The sequence below is a fragment of the Hippopotamus amphibius genome, chromosome 12 (assembly GCF_030028045.1).
Source record: "Hippopotamus amphibius kiboko isolate mHipAmp2 chromosome 12, mHipAmp2.hap2, whole genome shotgun sequence".
In the NCBI taxonomy this organism is placed as follows: Eukaryota; Metazoa; Chordata; class Mammalia; order Artiodactyla; family Hippopotamidae; genus Hippopotamus; species Hippopotamus amphibius.
In genome coordinates, this window is record NC_080197.1 from 25,976,712 (window position 1) to 25,997,760 (window position 21,049).

At 45.6% G+C, this 21,049-nt stretch overlaps 1 protein-coding gene across 9 annotated transcripts in view; it reads right to left on the reverse strand.

Moving 5' to 3' along the window:
* The window catches only part of ZNF341 (zinc finger protein 341), a 40,280-nt gene that overhangs the window by 4,550 nt on the left and 14,681 nt on the right, over nucleotides 1-21,049 (reverse strand). For 8 of the 9 annotated variants that reach the window (XM_057702047.1, XM_057702056.1, XM_057702051.1 and 5 more), the window contains 7 exons: nucleotides 18,325-18,520; nucleotides 16,263-16,353; nucleotides 14,539-14,732; nucleotides 13,606-13,796; nucleotides 9,486-9,694; nucleotides 3,500-3,596; nucleotides 1,786-1,918 (listed from right to left, as the gene is read on the reverse strand). In XM_057702047.1, coding sequence (XP_057558030.1) covers nucleotides 1,786-1,918; nucleotides 3,500-3,596; nucleotides 9,486-9,694; nucleotides 13,606-13,796; nucleotides 14,539-14,732; nucleotides 16,263-16,353; nucleotides 18,325-18,520 — 1,111 coding nt within the window. The remainder of the gene's footprint in view (nucleotides 1-1,785; nucleotides 1,919-3,499; nucleotides 3,597-9,485; nucleotides 9,695-13,605; nucleotides 13,797-14,538; nucleotides 14,733-16,262; nucleotides 16,354-18,324; nucleotides 18,521-21,049) is intronic. The other variant, XM_057702049.1, reaches the window with a different exon arrangement.

The window sequence follows — 21,049 nt, forward strand, 5'->3', positions numbered from 1 at the left end:
AAGATCCAGCACAGCCTAAATAAATAAATAAAATACTTTATTTTAAAAAAAAGAAAAAAAAGAAAAATGCCAACCCAGGGATGGAGGAAACTCTGGTCCTTACAATGGAATGTTCTGCAGTCATTAAAAAGATTAAGGTCTATCTGTGTTTCCTAATCTGGAAAGATGTCCTGGCCATACTGCTAGGAAGAAAAGTGTAGGACAGCTTAATACAGTCCCATTTTTGTTAAAACAAAATACAATCCCCATACTCCAAAAAAGCCCTGGCCACATGCATTTGTATCTACATAGAATATGCAGGGAGAAAAGTAGGGGAGGGTATACACCAAACTGTCAGTAGCAATTAGCATTTGAAGGGGGAATTTACCATTTTACTTTATGTACTTCCATACTGCTTCTATTTTAACAAATAGCATGTATTACTTTTGAATAATAATTATTTTAAAAACCATAAAGAAACCAATTTGGTAATATCTATCAAAATTGCCCATGCAGTTACTTTTTTTCTTCTTTCATCATAAATATAAAATACACATAACAGAAAATGTACCATTTTAACTATCTTTAAGTGTACACTTCAGTGGCATTAAGTACATTCACAATGTTGTACTACCATCACCAGTATCCATCTCTAGAACTTTTTCTCATCCCAAACTGAAACTCAGTACTGCATATACATTTTAACCTAGCATTTGCACTGCTAGGAATATACACTGCAGATATATTCCTAAAAGCTTGTCAAGAGACCTACACAGCACTGTGCATGCAAACTAACAGCTAAAAAAAATAATTTGTGTCCATCCATAGAGAACTGGTTACATCACGGATGGTAAATGCAGAAGAATATTATGCAGCTGAGAAAAAGAAGGTGCTATTAGGAATATCTTCAAGGTACACTGATAAGTGGAGGAAAAAGGCACATAAAAGAGTTATAATACGTGCTTCTTTGTGTAAAAGTAAGCAAGTGTTTTGTAGAAATGTAAGATAAAACTAGAATGTCCCAGATGAGATCACCAACAGTGATCACCTTTGGGGAGGGGAATTAGCATAACTCTTCAAACTGCAAACCCCCAAGTCACAACCTGGTGGTGGTTATTTTAACAACCGAAACTGCACAAATAGAAAATACTGTTTTGTGAAACTTTTGTTTCAGCATATTCTGTGTGTATATATGTGTTTCCTGGGTTGCATATAAAATGTATTTTTTACCATAGGCCATAGTAAAAAAAAACAATCAAAAAACATTTTGATTGTCTGTCTGAGGAAAGATGCTTTTGTACTGTCAGGGATTTTCTCCTCAGGTTTTCTCAATCTTTAGACACTTTTCAGTGTAAAACAAAACAGAATTTTTTTGCTAATAAAAAACATCTTAAAGATTAAAAGAAAATAAAATGTCAATGTATCTCAGCTGGGGAACTAAGGAGAGAGGGTTTTATCCAGGCTTGGGAGGGAATTCAGCACGGAGAACAGCGCCCCCCCCCCAGGGGCTCAGAATGGTCTCAGGAGGATGACTCTCAGGGGCGGAGCCAGGAGTCCCCCCACCAGCCTCCCCAGGCTCATCTCTGCTCCAGTGTTGGTGGGAACCCCTAGTTCACTTGAGAGGGCGCGAAGGAGATGGGGAGGGGGATGAAGAGAGGGAGGGGGATGGGCAGGAGGGGGCTCAGGAAGAAGGCTGAAGGAGATGGGAAGGCAGGCCAGAGGGAGATGGGAAGAGGAACAGAGAGGGTATCTGGGGGGGCGGGGAAAGGGGGCGGAGCTGGAATTGGTCAGGGGCAGGGTACCCACCTGAGTGGATGTGAGCGTGCAGTTTGAGGTAATGCTCCCGCCGGAAGAACTTCTTGCACACCTGGCACTTGAACCTGCCCCCGCTGCCGTGGGTGGGCAGGTGGCGCCGCAGGTAGCGCTCACAAGGAAACACCTGGCAGAACAGAGGAGTTGGCATCAGGTCTGACTCGCCAGCCCGCAGCACATTACGAGCCCAAGGGGCCCCTCATTACCAGCCCTTATGGAAACACCTTCCTTTCTGCCCCCCAGGGGTCAAGGCCCACAAGAACCTCATGGCTCCCACTACCCACCTGTAAGCCCGGTCAAGACATGCCTGCTCTGAGCTTCTGCTCAGGCTGTTATTTCTACCCAGAGAGACGTTCTCTCTTAGCGTGACAAACTCCTACTCATCCTCTAAGAGCCAACTCAGGTCACTGCTTCTGTGAAGCCCTTCCTGACTCCTCAATGCCACACCAGGCAAAGCAAATTCCGCCCTTGAATGTCCACCCACATTTTTAAAGTTAGCGTCTAACCCACTGAAACACAGCCCTTTGCTTATATGGGATCTCCAAAAGGGCAAAGAGGGGCTTTCATTCCCCAGTAGAGGGCCTGATTCAAATGACTGATAAGCAAAGGAATGAATGAAAAAATGAACAAATAACTGAAGAAATAAATGGAAAGGTAATAAAAAGCCAGAAAACACAGAAGCCAAAATTCCTTCCTCCCCAGGCATAGGAAGAGCATTCATTCATTTTTCATTCATTTGATACAGAGGAGTAGTCAAGGACACAGACCCAACTACTTACTAGCCCCATCATTTCCTAGCTGGCTGACCCTTCTGTGCCTTGCTTTCCCCTTCTGTAAAATGGAGATCATGATAATATGTCTACCTCCTAGGGCTAAATGAGTCTGTTCAGATACAATGCTCAGAACAGCATCTGGCACATGCTTCTTGCTAATTCATGATACCTTTTATTCGGACCACAAATTCCAACCCCCTAAATTAGGCTATATAATTAGAAACATCTACAATGAGGCCGAAGTGAAACCAGGGCTGTCTGTCCTGGAAAATCTGCCATGTAAGGTTGTAAGAAAATGAGTAGAACAAAGAAACCAGTGAAACACCAGGGGGATGCAATCAGCAAAATCCAGACTTCAGGAAACTCCACAGGACCGATGGCCCAGTTTCTTCAACAAATACATTAAAAGGGGGAAAAAAAAAGGAGCATTGATGGGAAATCTGTAGATTAACTGAAATTTTGATCACATTGACCGATCACAATATATGGATCTGATTCAAACAAACTTTACAAAAATTATGTTTTTGGGAAAAGTAGAAAATGGAACACTGCCCAGGTATTTGATGGTATGAAGGGCTAGGCTTTAGTGAGGGCTACCAGATCCACTGAAAAGAAGAACAAGGATAATAAGACATCAGGAAGCTCAAGGCCACTGTTCAGACGCTGTGCCTGGGCCCAGGAGAGGCCCCCCTCCACATCAGCCTGGGCTGCCCTGCCCAGCCCAGCAGCAGCCCTGGGATGGCCACGGGTGGTGTCCGATGGCTAAGGCGGGCCAGACAGAGTTCTCACTCTTCAAAGACGAAGTTTTGTCTGTGGAGACAACCCCAAGCTTGGTCTGCACATGCTGAGGCAGGAGGGGAGGAGATGGTGGGGTCTTCTCTCCACCACCTTTCGCCCCCTAATTCTGCCCCACCAGAAAGGGCAGGGGTCCCCACCTTTTGGCAGTGTGGGCAGGGGAAGTTGTGAGTGGCGGTCTGCAGGTGGTGCTCCAGAGCCTCGGGGGTGGAGTACTTGTTGACGCATTTGACACACCTACATGGGGAGGAGCAGAGACGTGAGAGAGCGTGTGAGGGGCTGGATGACCCCAGCAGGTGAGGGAACCAGCCACTCCCCTCCCCCAACATCAGGAGGCAAAATCCCACATCTGATTCATTCTCGAATTGGTCCACTCTTCTCGCTTGCCACTGCCTCCATTCTAGTCCAAGCCATCACTGTCTCTTGCATGGACATGTGCAGTAGCCTCCTCCCTGCCCTAATTCACCCCCTATAGTCCGTTCTCCACAGGGGAGCCAGCAGGAGCCTTTAAAAATCAGAATCAGACCATGTCACCCCTTGCTTAAAAGTCCCCACCTTGGCTTACAAGGCCCTATTGGTCTGACTCACTCCCAGCTCTCAGCCTTCACCTTTCCCCACTGCCCATCTCACACGGCTGCAGCCACCCTGGCCTCCTTAATGCACCCCAGACACACCAAACTCCATGCCACTCAGGGCCTTTGTACTTGCTGCTCCTATGATCTGGAACACTCTTCCCCAAGTCCCTGCCTGGGCAGCACCGTCTCATCCTTCACGTCTCAGCTTAAATGTCACCGCCTCAGAGACACCCTCCCCAACCGCCCTGTCTCAAGTTGCCCCCCACAGCCCACCCCCAGCCACTTCCTACCATGTTACCCAGTTTTATTTTCTTCTTAGCAATTATCATCTGGAATCATTTTATTTATTTGCTTACTTGATTATTATCTGTCTCCTCCACCAGCAAGTGGGCTCTGGAGGCCAGGATCATATCTGTCTTGTTCATAACCTGCTCTGAGCACCAGGGACAATCTGTTACATGAAAGAGTCAGACAAGAACCTACTGTGCTGCAGCACTCGACTCAGTACTCTGTAATGGCCTATATGGGAAAAGAACCTAAAAAAGAGTGGATCTATGTACAAGTATAACTGATTCACTTTGCTGTACACCTGAAACTAATACAACATTATAAATCAACTATACTGCAATAAAAATGCAAAAAAAGAAAAAAAAAGTCAGACAGACAAGAATCCAAGCCTGGCTCCTTCCCATCTCTGACCCTCAGTTTCCTTATGCATAAAATGGGGTAGGAGTTCCAAGTGGACTTGCCCCTCAGTTTTTCTTAAGATCACAACAAGAGTCAAAGGACACACTGGTGCCAAACAGTTCATAAACTGCAAAGACACAGACATGGTCTTTACTCTAAATGTCACTGGCTAATATGCCCGCAAAACAGCAATTTCAGGCCACAAGCCACTCTAAGGATAAAATCCCAACGTCTCCCCACTACGAAGACATTTGCCAGCAAATAGGCCAGTTTACAATGCAGTATCACTGAGGAATGCCAGAGGTAGGTGGGCGATTCATGCCAAAAACAGAATCGTGGGACCTGCCATCTGTACACCAGGGCCACTGTGGGAAACCTGCAGGCAGGCTGCACCTGTGGTGGGCCCAGGGGACTCCCCCTCAGGCCACACCCTGAAAACCACAAGCTAAATGCCTCCAGATGGCAAGGAAGAAGGATGAGGTGGGGTGGGAGCAGAGCTTCAGGAAGACAGAGACCTCGTGAGCTAGTGGGAAGAAGAGGACAGGAATCGCACAGGCTCTGGCAGCAAAGAGGCACAGGTTTGCAGGGGAGACAGTTTCAAGATACCATTAAAATGAAAACTCCCTGCCAGAAACACCACCCTAACCAAGGCATCCAAGGTAACATCTTCAGCAACGGGCCAAACCAACGTCACGTGTATCCTGATACAACGCGCTGAGAAAGACACAGCATCACTCTGTGATACTCCTGCCAAAAGTGCCAATCCTGGATCCACCCTGACATCAAGTCAAACAAACCCAAACTGAGGGCATTTTACAAAATAACTGGTTTATACTCTTCCAAAATATTAAGGTTATGAAAGACAAAGGCAGAATGAGAACTGTTCCAGCTTAAAGGGGACTAAAGAGACATAACAACCAGATACAACATGTGATCCTGGATTGGATCCTAGGCCAGAAAAAACAGTTTTTTCTTTGTCTATAAAAGATGTTATTGGAACAATTGGAAATTTTTGAATAAGCCTGTAGATTAGGTAACAGAACTGTATTGATTTAACTTTCTGATTTAGATAACAACACTGTCTTTATGTAAGACGTTATCCTTGTTTTTAGAAAATATGCACTAAAGAGAAAGGGTAAAGGAGCATCATGTCTGCAAAGTGTGGTAAGTACTGTAATATCTGGGAAATCTGGCTGAAGGGTATATGTGGGAAGTCTTTGTACTATTCTTATAACTTTTCTAGAAGTCTAATATTACATCAAAATAAGTTTAAAAAGAACACTTTCTGAAAGCGATTGCCTATGGGATGAGGAAATGGGTCAGGATGGATAGGGAATTCCTTTTCACTCTAAATATTGCACTAAATATTAACTAAATATTGCACTGTATGCACATAACAATTATTTTTTTCAAGTAGGTAATTAATCTTTTTTAAACCCCTCTTCGATCTCTGACCTGCAAAATCACTTCTAGGAACTTATTTACACATAAGCAAAGATATATGTCCAAAGTTGTTCACTGTAGTGTTGTTTATAATAATGACAAACTGGAAATAACCCAATTAACCTGCAATAAGGAACGGGTTAAATAAATTACAGCCCATCCACGTACAAGGGAATACTAAGTAGCTGTTAAAAAGACTGAGGCAGGTCTGTTTGTGCTGAGGTGCAAAGGTATCCACATTATAGTTTTAAGTGATAACACCAAGTATACAAAATGATCCCATTAAATTTTAGTCTGTTTGTCAGAAGTTGTGCAACAGGTAGATGATATGATAAGTTTTCACCAAATCCAATAACTGTGTTTGGGATGACCTCACTCAAATACAGCCTGCGATATTTATAACTATAAATATGCTTATTACAGATATATACCAAAGGACATGTACCAAGAGGTTAACAGGGGTTATAAATCCTTTCTCTGCATTGAACATGGATGACTTTTGTAAACTAGAAAAAAAAGCAATACATCTTATTTTTAAAAGGAAAAAGTAAACACATAGCAAAAATATAGTGACGTGTATGAAATTCACTTGAGGGGGTTGGGGAGACCAAGGCAGGCCAAGGCAGTATGGCCCAAAGGGAGCAGAGCAGTCAGACTGATGGGCCTGCCCCCTTGGAAATGGAATGAAACCACCACACCCACTTAAATGTTACCATGAGAGAGAAATAACTCTTGCCTTGTTAAAGCCACTGTTATTTTGGGTCCCTATTGCAAGCAACCAAACCTAGATTTAAATTATATAATTAATAAACATTGCAGGAATAATATTTATTGAGTACCTATTACGTTCCAGGCACCGTGTCTAAGTGCCTCATACTCTTCTTACTTGATCCTTATAAATAACCCAATAGGGTAGGCACTGTCATATCCCCATTTCACGGATGAGGAGACTGAGGTTTAGAGTGGCTGAGTATCTTGCTGAGGTTTGCAGTTGAGCTCAGATTTGAGCACAGGGAGATGGATCTTATCATTACTCACTACATCATTCCATCCCTGGGCTACCCAGATGGTGGCCTGCCTCCCTGCACCTTACTTTGGGTCCAGAAGCTCCAATGGCTACAAAGGGCCTCTGACACTGTAACCTTGGCAAGAGAACCTGAGAAAAATGATCTATTGCAGGTAAAGGGCCATCAGCACTGGGCTCAATTCTCAGCCTGCAAACTCCAAAACCAGAGCTATGAGGCTTCCCTAGTCCTAGGCAAGAGTCTGAATCCCAGCTCTGTACTGACGTTTTTACTCTGGTGGGCAGGTCACTTCTCCTCTCTGAATTTCAATGTCCTCATCTTCAAAATGCGGGGAACACCACAGCTATGGACTGAACTGTGTCCCTCCAAAATCCACATGTTGAAGTCCTGACCCTCAATGTAATGGTATTTGCAGATGGAGCCTCTGAGAAGTGATTAAGTTTAGATGAGAGTGTGGGATCCTCCAGATGAGATTAGTGCCCTTATAAGAAAAGGCCAGAGAGAAAGGGCACCCTCTCTCTCTCATGTGTCTATAATATTTTGTTACAGCCACCTGAGCTGACTGATCCAACCTACCTCCCAGGATTGCAGGGATCAATGTCCCTAAGTTAGGCCAAGGCATCTAGTAGGTGCTCCCTTCCTTTTACTTGGCAGCTCACTCCAGAGAGCCATATAGTTAAAGGGACTCACAGAAAATCCACAGGTTAGAAGGGCAAAAGCAAAAGAAAATGCCCTCTGAGAACAAATGGGAATTACTCATCATTACCCAGAAATTTCCACCCCTTAGCTGGTCAGAGCTTCACCTGGCTTTCCTGCCTCTTTGGCCCCATTTCTCAATCTCCCCCAGGATCAGTTGCCCTACAGTACATTTCTTGAGCCCTAGTCCCCCTGCCAATTTCTCAAAGCTCTTGTGATTTCTACAAAGTCTTCATGCCCTGGTCCCACCTTCTCTCCCAGGCCCCATCTAAACATCTCCTCCCACTTTCATTCTACAGAACAGTCATTCTAAACCACTTGCTATTTTATTTTATATCTCTACCCCTGCTGTTCCTCCTGCTAGGAATATACTTCCCACCACCCACTGTCTACCTGGCAAACTCCTACTCATCCTTCAAAATCCAGTTCAGATATCTATCATTGTTCCTGGGACACCTTCCCTGCCCTACCTCCCTCCTTGGGTATATATGTCTCGGATAGCATTTTATCATAGCATACAGTAAGAATATATACACTCCTGTCTCCCTAAGCAGCCCATGCATTCTAAACCCAAGATCTGTATTTACTTATTTTTGAACCCCAGAATCCTCACCCAGGAGTTAGAGGGGGGTTAACAGAGGTCATCAGCCAAGTCCCTGCAGATACAAGTTTGCACAGAGAAGCAAAAGCCATTCTAACATGAAAATATCACTACTGGACTAGAAGAAGTCCCTAGACAAACACTCCTATTTTTTTTTTTTCACTATCCCCATGCACTAATGTTCTGGGTTTTGTGAGGCAGCTGCTCCCAAACGACATAAGGCAAATGCACGGCAAAAATGAATGCCGAGCAAAAATGAGGGGTTCCACCAAGTCATGAAAGTGATGCTGGATGACACCACCAGCAAATGACAGTCTGGAAGAGGGACCAGAAAGCAGGCGAGGAAGAGAAGCTCTACAAGGATGATCACAGGATGAGCAGCTCCAAAGAGAATGACCTGCAGATCTAAGGACTAAAAGCATGAGGCAAAACGGAGGGAGCCCTTCATCATTTCTGCCAAAGGGACCTTCTTTATGACTGAAACTGAAGACTACAGCAATGTAAAGGGTCATCAGAAAATTACCCCCAATAAAATCTACATTTGATTCATTCCTTGTCCATTCTAAGAATCAGCATATAGCTTCAACTTTAACCTAAATTTTACAGATTATGAAACAAATGATCTTATTTTTATGATCTTTGCTTTCAAATACATGCTTGTTCATTTTCTCAGTTAAGAATCAGTGTAGCTTGCAAGGCAGAAACAGAGACACAGATGTAGAGGGGAAAACAATCAGTGTGGCATTCCAACTGTAACCCAAACTGTGGATTATCAGACAAAACACTATTTTCATAATATTTTACTTTAGGAAAAAAACAAAAAACAAATCTTTTTTCCACTATGAACAAGGGAAGATCGGTTTCCCCTTTTTAAGATTTTTTTTTTTAGGATAGCTGTCTGCTGAGTTGAAGAATGATATAAGGAGGGCCAGCATCTTTCCCCCCATCAGTGCCAAGGTGCAGAACCCACTCTGCCAGGCTGGACCCTAGAGCCTCAGATTCCCCTTTGAAATGTCCCACTGGTCCTGAGCAGTCAGAACCACCAAGGGAGCAGACCCCTGGGCTCCCTGCGCGGAGAGGGAAGAGGGAGGGCACGCACTTGTAGACAGCGCTGTCCTTCTTGGGGCTGTGCTGGGGCAGGAGGCTGTGTGAGTACTGATGCACACCCAGATCGTACAGCGAGGGGAAGTCCTTGCCACAGAGGTGACAGCGGTAGCTCAGCTCCTCCTGGTGGCTCTTGATGTGCTCCAGAAACGTGTCGAGCTTCGGGAATGTCTGCGCACAGCTTTTGACCACACACTTGTACACCTTGAGGGAAGAGGCAGGGCCGGTGAGAGAAGGCAGGAGAGCTCCTCCACTGCCGCCCCCTGCCCTGTGGGATCCACCTAGAACACTGCTTGTGGAAGACCGAACCGCTGTTCCCCTACCCCACCGGCTGCTGAAGCCCCAGTCTTGTTTTGATTAGAGGGTCCCTTCCTCTTAGCCAGTCACAGTGGCCCCATTACCCTCCCTGCAGGTTCTGTGTGGCCTGGATATACTTAAGAAAAATTATCTAAAATCTGGAATGATAACATCTTGAAAAGATGTGAAAAGATGACATGGCATCCTTCCAATGCCATGCAAGAACAGTGGCTCTCCACCTCGAGCCTGCATGACAGTAACAGATTGTGCCACTCCCAGCGAGTCTGACTCAGCATGTCTGGGTGGCCCGAATACGTGCATTCCTGCAAAGTGCCCAGGTGATGCTGAAGCTGCTGGGTTAGGGACCTCACTCTGAGAACAGCTGTCTGGCAAGCAATTAGGTGAAGGCAGATAAGCCACTGAGGGTCATCTCACTCTCTGCGTGATGTGACTTGTTTTGACTCTTTACCACCAATTAGGACCCAACTATAAAGTTAAAAGTTAACTTGCAGGAAACTGATCCAATGTAAATGATTTTTGTCATGTACAAAAGATAACTTCAAAGGTTTTGTTGCCCTGTAGGACGTTAACCGGATTTGTATCTAACTCAGCAATCTTATTTCAAGATTCTTTTTTTTAACTGACATAGTTTTATGTAGGTATAGGTATCAGTGTTTCATATCGTCTTCTGACTGGCTTTGTCATCCTTCCAGTCTCCTCATGAATGAGTTAAGTAAAATTCTGATCCATGTTCACTATGTTATTTGTATGAAAATGTTTTTAACATTTTGAAAATTGTATTTTGACAAGTAGTACACACCCCTCATTGGGTTGTGAGACAGTCAGGGTTGCACGACACACTCAGGGCTGCCTATGCAATTCCACACAGTCTTTCTTCCTAACAAGGTGAACCCTGATTTGCCCAGAGTGGTAAGGTGTCCAGTTAAAACAATTCTTGCCAATGATATGTAGGCAGTAGTCTTTGGAGAAGGCATCACTCCCAGAACAAAAAGGCAAAAGCTTCCTAGGAGAAGTCCCCTCTGTTTTTTGAATTTGTCCTGACTGGAATATAGACGTGATGGCTGGAGGTATACAGCAGCCAACTGGCAATCTTGAGGATGAAAGGGACATGCTAAAGATGGCAGAGCAGAAAGCCAGGAGAGCCTTGCTATGTAAGCCCAACACTGCCTGCGTATGGGCCCCTCATGATGTGAAAAAAAAAAAAACCCTAACCAGTAAGCCAGTTATCTGTTATTTGCAGCATAACAATGCATTCCTAAATGAAAGCACTAACTCTGACCACCGAGAGGTCTACAGAAGGCTGCTGGGAAAGGTTCCTTGCTCCTAAAGAAGACACAGAAAATACAACCCCTTTATGATCATGAATAACACTGTGTCTGGTCTTCTGCCTAGAAACAGTGACCACCATCACAGGACCACAGGTGTACCACCAGCAGAAGACAAGGCCACACCCTAAGACAGTGGAGACAAGCGCTAGGAAGACACAGGGGCCTTGATGCCAGGTTGAATCAACTGACTGTCTCAAGCCCAGAGCTGCCCTATCTTCGGTTTTCTTGTTATGTGAGATAAACTTCCTAATTGTTTAAGCCAGTATGAGTCAAAGTTTTCTGTGATTTTCCCTCAAAGATATCCTAACTTAACTCCATCAATCTCCCTGCTAAGAATCTATCATAAAGAAAAAGTCAGATAAGAAGACAAAGATTTGACTACAATGATGTTCACCATGGTTTTGTTTACAAGAGCGAAACTCAGGAAGTAACCTAAATGTTCAATAATAGGGGATTTAAAAAATGCAGCCATTGGGACTTCCCTGGTGATCCAGTGGTTGGGACTCCACGCTTCAACTGCAGGGGGCATGGGTTCAATCCCTGATCAGGGAACTAAGATGCCACATGTCACATGGTGTGGCCAAAAAAAAAAAAAAAGTATCCATTAAAAGTTATGTATTTTTTTTAAAAATAGTGACATGAGTAAATGCTCAGAATATAAAATGAGGCTAAAAAATAAAAAGCACAAGAAAATTTACTGAGTGAAAAAGCCAATCTCAGAAGGCCACATACTTGATGACTCCACTTATACAACATTCTTAAAATGACAAACTTATAAGGCCAGAGAACAGATTAGTTTCCAGAGGCCAGGGATGTTGATGAGGAAGGTGTGTGTGATGACAAAAACCCAGCACAAGGGAGATCTCTGTGGTGATGAAATACTTCTGTATTGTGATTGCAGAGAGAAAACGACATAGAACTATACATACACTTTATACCAAAGTCAGTTTCCTACTTGTGATACTGTGCTGTGGTTATAGAAGAAGTAACCATTAAGGGAAACTGACTGAAGGGTATGAGGCATCTCTGGTACCATCTTTGCAACTTCCTGTGAACCTACAATTCTATAAAAAGAAAAACTTTAAAAAAAAAAGCTATCTCAAAAAAAGAAAAAAGAAAAAAAAACTTATCTCAAAAGAAAGCATAATTCAAAATTGTAGGTGTTCAGATCCCAATTGTAATTAAAAAAAAAAAAAACACACAGAAAATCTACAAAACATACTGTATTTTGGGCTGCATTCCTGAGAGGACATATTGCAAGGTGGTTAATGACATGGGGTTTGGAGTCAAATGAACCTGGCTTTGAACGCTGACTCAGTCACTCACTGGCAGTGTGACTTTGGATGGGTCACTTCACCTCTCTGTGCCTCAGTTTCTTCACCTGGATATACTGAAAATGCCTATCTCTAAGGTTGTTACAAGAAGTAAATAAAGTACTGAGTTGCAAGGCACTTAGCAGAGTACCCAGCATATAATAAATAATAAACGTTAACATATACATTCTTCAGACTCTTCTAAATTTTCTAATTTTACATTGGGTGTATGACACTTTTATAAGGAGAAAAAAAAGAACTAACAAATATTGTTAAAAAAAAAAAAAGAGACCGGAATAGAGTTACCAAACAGCCCAGGAATTCCACTCCTAGGTTTATAGCCAAGAGAAGAGAAAACACACGTTCATACAAAAACTTGTACACAAATGCCCATAAAAATATTATTCATAATATCCAAAAAGTAGAAACAACCTAAATGTCTATCAACTGATAAAAGGATATTCAAAATATATTATATCCATACAATGGAATATTGTCAGCAACAAAAAGAAATAAAGTACTGATACATGTTACAACACAAACGAAAACATTATTTCAAAAGGCCACATACTACATGATTCATTATTAAATGTCCAGAATAGGCAGATCCATAGGGACAGGGAATGCGTTAGTGGTTGCCTGGGGCTAGGAGTAGTGGCGAGTGACTACTAACGGGTATAAAGTTTCCGGGGTGTTAAAAATGTTCTAGAATTAGCGTGGTGATGGCTGCATACCATCATGAATAGATTAAAAACTACTGAAGTGTACACTTTAAAAAGGGGGAGCTTTATGGTATATGAACTATACCTCAATGGAAAATTAAAAAAGAAAAGGCTGTAGTCTTCGATCCCCACAGTAGGTTTTCAGACACTAGATCTTCCCAGAGTAGTAAGAATTCTTCCTGTGTCTGATTCCTTCATTACATGACCCCTGAGAGGTGGGCTTCCTCCCTCAGGCAGGTGCCATAATGGCCCAGTAAGCTGGCCCCACCCAGGCAGAACAGAGCAGGAAGCTTGGCCCCTCGTGGTCACGCCACAGCTCAGAGCAACCGAGGCCCGCTCCTGTCCCTTTCCAGGCCGTGTTCAAGGCCCCAGCACCAGTCGAGGCTCACGACTAGGGGGGTTGTGCCCCCCTGCCGCCCCCGCCAGCCACCTACCTGCTCGTTCTTATGCTGGGTCATGTGGGACTTGAGCTGGAAGTAGGTGCTGAACTTGCTGGGGCAGAGCTGGCACAGGTAGGAGCTATCGATGAGGACCACCTGCTTGGCCTCCAGCTTGTCCCCCTCCTCCTCGCCTGCTGTGGGCAAGGCCTGGGGCTGCGGGGCGCTCGACAGGGTCTGGCCCAACCCTGCGGAGAGGGCCAGGGAGGAAAGCCACTGAGAAAGGCAGAGGAGGCACCAGGACAGAGAGCCAGGCCACCCGGGAAGGACTCCTGGGGCACCTCCAGTGGGCTCCGCTGCGTGCACCCCGCCACCTAGCACGAGCTCAGCGTGGGACGCTGTACCCGAGGCCCTGCACTCATGCTCAGCTGGTGCGCATGGACACAGCCATTCCAGGGGCCAGAGCACTGAACACTTATGCTCCAACGGGTGAAGAGCTACGCCTCAAGGCTCCCCTCGCGGGCCTTCCCCTCGGCCACTCGAGAGCTCTCCACGGGTGTTAATGACCATGACCCTGACCCTGACCGCCACCCGAGCCTCACTCACGATGCCTCCCAGCTCTGTGTTCCAATTACAATCACTTCTTTATTTGTCCTGCCCTCACTCTCCCTGAGGACAGGAGCCTCTGACCTCATGTCTACAGGCCCAGGGGCCTGGGACACAGTAAATGTTTGCTCAATGGTTGAACCTTGGTGCCAGGCACTGTAGGAGTTTTGAAAGAAGTGGTTTCTTCTCTAGAGCTCACAAGAACTCAGAGGGCACACAGAGAATGGCTAAACACAACAGGGCTACTTCCAGCCGGCAGCTCACAGAAGAGCGGGCAGGTGCTGCTTGTGCGTTAGCTGCCTGTGGCCAGCACTGCTCACCCTGGGGGCTGCTCGGGGAGGCTCCAGCCAGGCACTGCCCAGTACAACAGCCACTTCTACCCACCTGTGCTATCCTCATCCTCCTGCCTGCCGGGGTTCAGAGCCATGACCTGTACAGTCACAGAGTTGCGAGAGATGGTGCCACCGCTGCGTCCTGGAGGCCACACCTTGTGGGTCTGCATGTGTTTCTTGACGTTAGATTTCTGGGCAAAGGCACGGCCACATGCAATGCACTGGAAGGGCTTCTCACCAGTGTGGCTGCGGGAAACAAAGCTGGTCAGCACCCGTGTGCAGGAATGGGCTTGTGGCCTCAGCCCAGGAGCTCACGGGCACCAGGAAGGCCCAGGCAGAGCACCCAGCTGCTGCGGGCCACTTTCCTCCACCATGAGGACAAGCCCTCCTACTGAGACAGGCAGACCAGAGACAGCAGAGCCTGGGCTCTCGGTGATATTACTGAGCTACTGAATCAACCAGCCCTGGAGCGGACCTTCTCTGTGGCCATCTCACACCGTGAGAAGAAAATATCCTGTCACAGCACTTGTACCATTATTTGACATTTTCCTTCAAATCAATGCACTTTTTAAAAACTTAATAATTTAAAATGAAGTTTCTTGCTGTGATTATATATAGGAAACCACTTGTCATAAACACAAAGTAACAAAAAATGCAATTATTTATAAAACAACATTATTAAGATCTATAGGTGCACTATCCAATAAGGTAGACACAAACCACATGGAACTATTTAAATTCATGAAAATAAAATAAAGTTAAAAACTCTGTTTCTCAGTCATACTCACCACATTTCAAGTACTCAATAGCCATATGCTTAGTGGCTATTGGGGCCCTTCCATCTTTGCAGAAAGTTCTGTTGACAAGCACTAGTGTAGACCAATGGTTTTCAACAGACATTAATTTTGCTCTCCCGGGGACATGTGGCAATATTTGGAGACGTTTTTGGTTGTCACAGCTGAGGAGTGAGGGGTGCTAATGGCATCTAAGGGTTAGAGGCCAGGGATGCTGCTAAACATTCCTCCAAGCCCAGGGCAGCCCCACAGGAAAGCAGGATGTGACCTAAACCATCTCAGTAGGCAGACAGACCCTGGTCTCGAGTGAAGCTGTGGCACGCCATGGTTGGAATCTCAGGCTCTCTGTCTCTTTCTGTTATAAAAGGTGAGCAAGTATGTGAGAAGCATTAAAGACAGACTACACCAAACTGAGGCTTTCTCCTTTGACTGAAAGAAATTGAAAAGATAATTTTCTCCCTATGTCTTTCAGGACTTTTCAACACCACCTAAAATCATCTCATGTCCCAGGGTACCACTCTGTGAGAAACACTGAACAAGTCCACCCCTGTACTTCACAATGGAAAACCTGAGGCCCAGAAGGGCTCCTTGAATGTTCTTGGGACAAGGGGGTGTGAAGGTCAGTGAGCAGAGAGCTTGTAGAGGCATGTTCACCCAGCATGGCTGTCCTCGAGGTCAGCCCTTTCTGCAGAAGCCTCCCACCTGCAAGCCCCTATCCATTCAAGTAAATTCCTCCCTCCATCTCACCCCGCTTGAACCTTCCCCATCACAGAAAGCAGGCCCCATAGATCCTTCCCACTGCTCCTGAGAAAGAAAAGGGAAAAATCACCCTGAGCTGGACTAAAGGTCCGAGAACCATGACAGACCAGGTGGGGCCTTGGTCACCCCCCAGACGAGGGGGCTGAGAAATGAGCATTGCTTCCCCACCCCACCTCTCCGCCAGGGCTGCCCAGGAGCCACCTGCCCCACCACGCCTGGGTACCTTCGGATGTGCTGCTGCAGGTCGAAGTTTTTGGTGAATGATTTGTCACAATATGAGCACTTGAGTTTCTGAGCCTTTGGCTTCCCTGCAGCTGACAGAAGAAAAAAAAAAAAGACAAAGAGGGAAGAAGGGGATGGTGAGGCTGAGGACACAACTGAAGGCACCAAAGGCAGCTTCCAGCCACTCTACCTCCTGGACCAGGGGCCAGACAGCCCAGACTCTGGGAGGTCTACATGCATGGACAGGCAGGGGAAGAAGCACAGGTGAGCCTCTCACAGTGCCTGGGGGAGAAAAGTCCAGGATGTACTCTGGCTAGGAGAGTAAGGCAAACCCCTCAAAGGTTCCCTCCTGCCCTGGGATAAAATTCAACCTCTCAGGCTTCTCTGGTGGCGCGGTGGTTAAGAATCTGCCCACCAATGCAGGGTTCGAGACCTGGTCCGGGAATATCCCACATGCATGGAGCAACTAAGCCCGTGCACCACAACTACTCAGCCTGCACTCTAGAGCCCACGAGCCACAACTATTGAGCCCACGTGCCACAACTACTGAAGCCCATGAGCCTAGAGTCTGTGCTCTAGAAGAGAAGCCACCGAAGTGAGAAGTCCATGCACCGCGACAAAGAGTAGCCCCCGTTCACACAACCGAGAAAGCCGGTGCACAGCAACAAAGAGCCAACCAGCCAAAAAAAAATTTTTTTTAAATTAATTAATTAATTAATTAATTAAATTTTAGGGAAAAAAAAATTCAACCTCTCTGCTATGGCCTATGAAGCTCTGCATCCTCTACTTCCTTCCAACCTCAGCATTCTTACCATCCAGCTGTAGTGGGCTACTTGCTAACCTTGAAAGACTTTAAACATGGTACCACCTCAGGGCCTTTGCACCTGCTGTTCCCCGCCCTTGCCTAAAATGCTTGTCCCTCAGATAGTCACAGACAGTCTGTTTCTTTCTCATCCCCAGATGGATAGGCAGCAGCATCTTCCAGCCTCTCCCCAGTATTCTCATAGTACTCTGTTAATCTCCTTCCTAGAGTGAGCCATAAATATTTATTTATTCCATGTTTGTCTCGCCCAGTAAGCTGTGAGTAATTAAAGGTAAAGAAATCATGACCCAAGATACTAGATTTCCAGTTCCTTTGTTTTTTTAATTTTTATTTATTTTATATATTTACTTGGCTGCTCCAGGTCTTAGTTGCGGCATGTGGGATCTTCGTTGCCACGTGCAGGATCTTTAGTTGTGGCATGTGGGATCTAGTTCCCTGACCAGGGATCTAACCCAGGCCCCCTGCATTGGGAGTATGGAGTCTTAGCCAATGAACCACCAGGGAAGTCCCCAGATTTCCAATTTTTGACACCAAGCCTGGCATACAGATGTTCAACACATCTGTGAAAGGAAGGCTGACTGAAAGCCCCTGAAAAATTCTCAATTCCTCTGCCTTTCCCCACTACCAGCACTTTTTGACATTGCCGCTAACCCCATACTTAGCATTTCCAAAGGGGTGGTAGACATCACTACTTGTCTGCCTAATATCCACTCTCCCCTTCTTCTTTCTTCACAAATCCCCTATATAACAGGAACATCAATGTTCCTGGTTAAAAGAGACATTTTCCAGCTTCCTTTGCAACTAGATATAGTCATGTGACTAAGTGTGATCAATAAAATGTAGGCAAAAGCATCATGTAAAACACCTGGGAGCTGGGAGACAACTCTATTATCCTTCTTACTGCTCAGAATATGAAATTGATGGCTGGAGCTCCAGCAGCCATCTTACATGATGAGGCACCCTGAGAACAAAAGCTATGTTCTAGAGATGGCAAAGCAGAAAAACAGAAGAAATGTGGGTGCCTGTGGTTATATAGGCACACAATCTCCACACTGCCTGCCTCTGGACTTGTTTGCACACAACAACAAAATTCTATCATTTTGAAGTCACTTCTATTTTGGATTTTCCATTACATGCAACCACACTTAATCCTAACTATCACAAAAAGGAAGACTGGGACTAAGCAGCTTGTGGATAGGCCCACGCTGAGGAAAGGTGCCATGGCAGGCTGTGGGCCCACCTTCTGGGAGTCCACTGGAACCTTTGGTCCGTCGGGTCTTCAGCGATGGTGGGGAGTCAAAGGTGGCCACTGTGCCCCCGGTGGCACTGGTCATGGGGGCAGCAGGGTTTGGTCCTTTCGGTTTGAATCCTTGTTTGCCAGGGCTATACACCTGGGGGGTGGGGTACACTGGAGCCTCCACACACTGGTTCGGCACCTATAAGGACAGCACAGTCAGGAAGAGTGTCCTGGGAAGAGAGGGGAAGAGCTGCCCCAGCCAGTCAGTGGGACCCTCACTGTGGCCCTGGTTGATCTTAGCCACCCCCCATCTACATCTCCATCCTCCACCTCACTCAGTCACCCCAGTCACTCCCAAGACCCCTCAAAACTTCATGATGCCAAGCAGGCTAGAAGCAGCTTTGGAACCAGGCTGCCTGGGTTCAAATCCTGACTCTGCCACTATCATTTAAGTGATGCTGGACAAGTCTTTTAAACTTCTGTCTCAGTTTCTGCATCTGTAAAATGGGGCTAATCTTAGCACCCCTCTCATGGGGTTGTTATGAGGATTAAATGAGTTAACAAGTAAAGAGCTCAGAACAGTGCCTGGCATAGAGTAAGTACCCAATCAACATTAGCTGTTGTGATTGCCATTATTATTGCAATTCATAGTAGCTTGCTTGCACAGGAGAACTAGGAAGTCAAAGGGTCTAGGCCCTCACCAGCAACTTCTTAACCGACTCTGCCTGATGCCACACCAGCAGGCATCCCTCGACTAAGAATTGACACTGAAGCCACAAGAAATTACCAAGTAAATTCTGAGCCACCCAAACTCAGTGACCACTAAGCTTACATCATGACACTGGGGTATCGTGAAGAATTCATTTATTCATTCCTCTATTCGCCATTCATTGATCTTCCTGGGCTAGCCTATCCAAAATTCCACTTCCTATCCTTCTCTGCTTTATTTTTCTCCTTAGACATATCATTATCTAATAAATTATGCATTTTACTTACTTATCTCATCTATTATCTGCCTGGTTTCATGAAGGCAGGGACTTCTGCTCTGTTTTTGTCTCCTCCTCTATTCCCAGGCCTAGAGCAATGCTTGGCACAGAGTGGGCACTCAATAAATATCTGTTGATGAATGAATTCATTTACGTAGGTATCGGGCATCTAATATGGCACCAGTAGGCACTTCTGCCAGGTTGTGTCTGTCAGTTTTGTCACCATTCCTACATCCGCCCCTGCTCTCCCCTGAAATGCAGAGGTGGGAAGCTTGGAACCGCATTCCCGATCATCCTTGCCAGCACAGTTCTGAACACAGATTAAGTTCTGCCCATGAGAAGCAACTGCATGAGATTTTTTTTTTTTTTTAAATATAATATATATTAGGCAGTGTTCTCCTCCGTCTTCTACTTCGTGTCGGTGCCCCTGTACCAGGGATTCCTCATGGTGGGGGGACATGGGTTCAAGCCCTGGTCCGGGAAGATCCCACATGCCGCAGGGCAGCTAAGCCCATGTGGGGCAGCTAAGCCTGTGCACCACAACTACTGAACTTGAGCACCACAACTACTGAAGCCCGTGTGCCTAGAGCCTGTGCTCCGCAACAAGAGAAACCAGCGCAATAAGAAACCCCCACACCGCAATGAAGAGTAGCCCGTGCATAGCAACGAAGGCCCAATGCAGTCAATAAATTAATTAATTAACTAAAAAATAAAAAATAAAATAAATAAATAAATAAATATAATATATATTAAAATAAAAGCATAAAAAGGAAATGAAAAGAAAAAGCATATAAAAAATTAAAATTAAAAGAATAATGGAAAAAGAACAACAGAAAAAATCAAAGCAAGCCAAACATACAAAGAAACAAACAAAAAAGAAAGGGTAATATTTTCCTGTGGCCTTGGCTGTCGGTGTCCTTCCCCCACAGTGAGCCACAGCCAATTCCTACCTACCCAGAAAGTCCCCTAATACTTTTAGGTAGGTCTCTGAACTGCATGAGATTTGAAAGGCAGAAAGGAGGTAGAAACCGTTCTCCTCCGGCAGCTGTGCTGGGAGACAGGCGGGTCTGCAGTCACGAGTTTTGGTGTGGCTGGCTGAACCCTGCATTTCCCTCCTGACCACCAGCCCGAGGACAGCAGGGCAGCTTTAACCTCAGCAACAGAATCCTACAGTTTCCTCACCTCTGGGTGCAGCAGCGGTGTCCTGGTTCTAAGGGTCAAGCAACAACAGCGACCCTGAAAACCAGTGGTGCTCGCCAACCCTGACTTTTGCTCCTCCAGCCCTTCCATCAGCTTTGTAAGCAGCTAACTTCCTATATTAAATCTCTTTCCCAGAAATACTCAGAGTGGTTTCAATTTTCCTGACTAATATGGCAGTCAATAAATATTTGTCTCAGTGAATGAATTCACCCATCGTTCAAGTCATTACTGAGCAATTATATGACTGCCACTGGGTTAGTTCTCATTATCTTCACAGCTCTGCAAGGGGAGTTCCCATTCTAGAGGAGCGGAAACTGAGGTCAGAGGACCCTATTTCAGGTACCTACTGTAGGTGCACCACAGGCCAGGCACTCTGCCAGGTGCTAAGGATGCAAAATCAAAGATGACTCAGGCTCTGCCCTCAACGAGCACCCTCATCTGCATGGAAAATAAACAACGGCAGCTCCCCCTATGCTGGCCCCCTCTGCCTATGAGGCCACCACCATCCACTCAACATCTCACTGTCTTAATTTTTTTTAAAT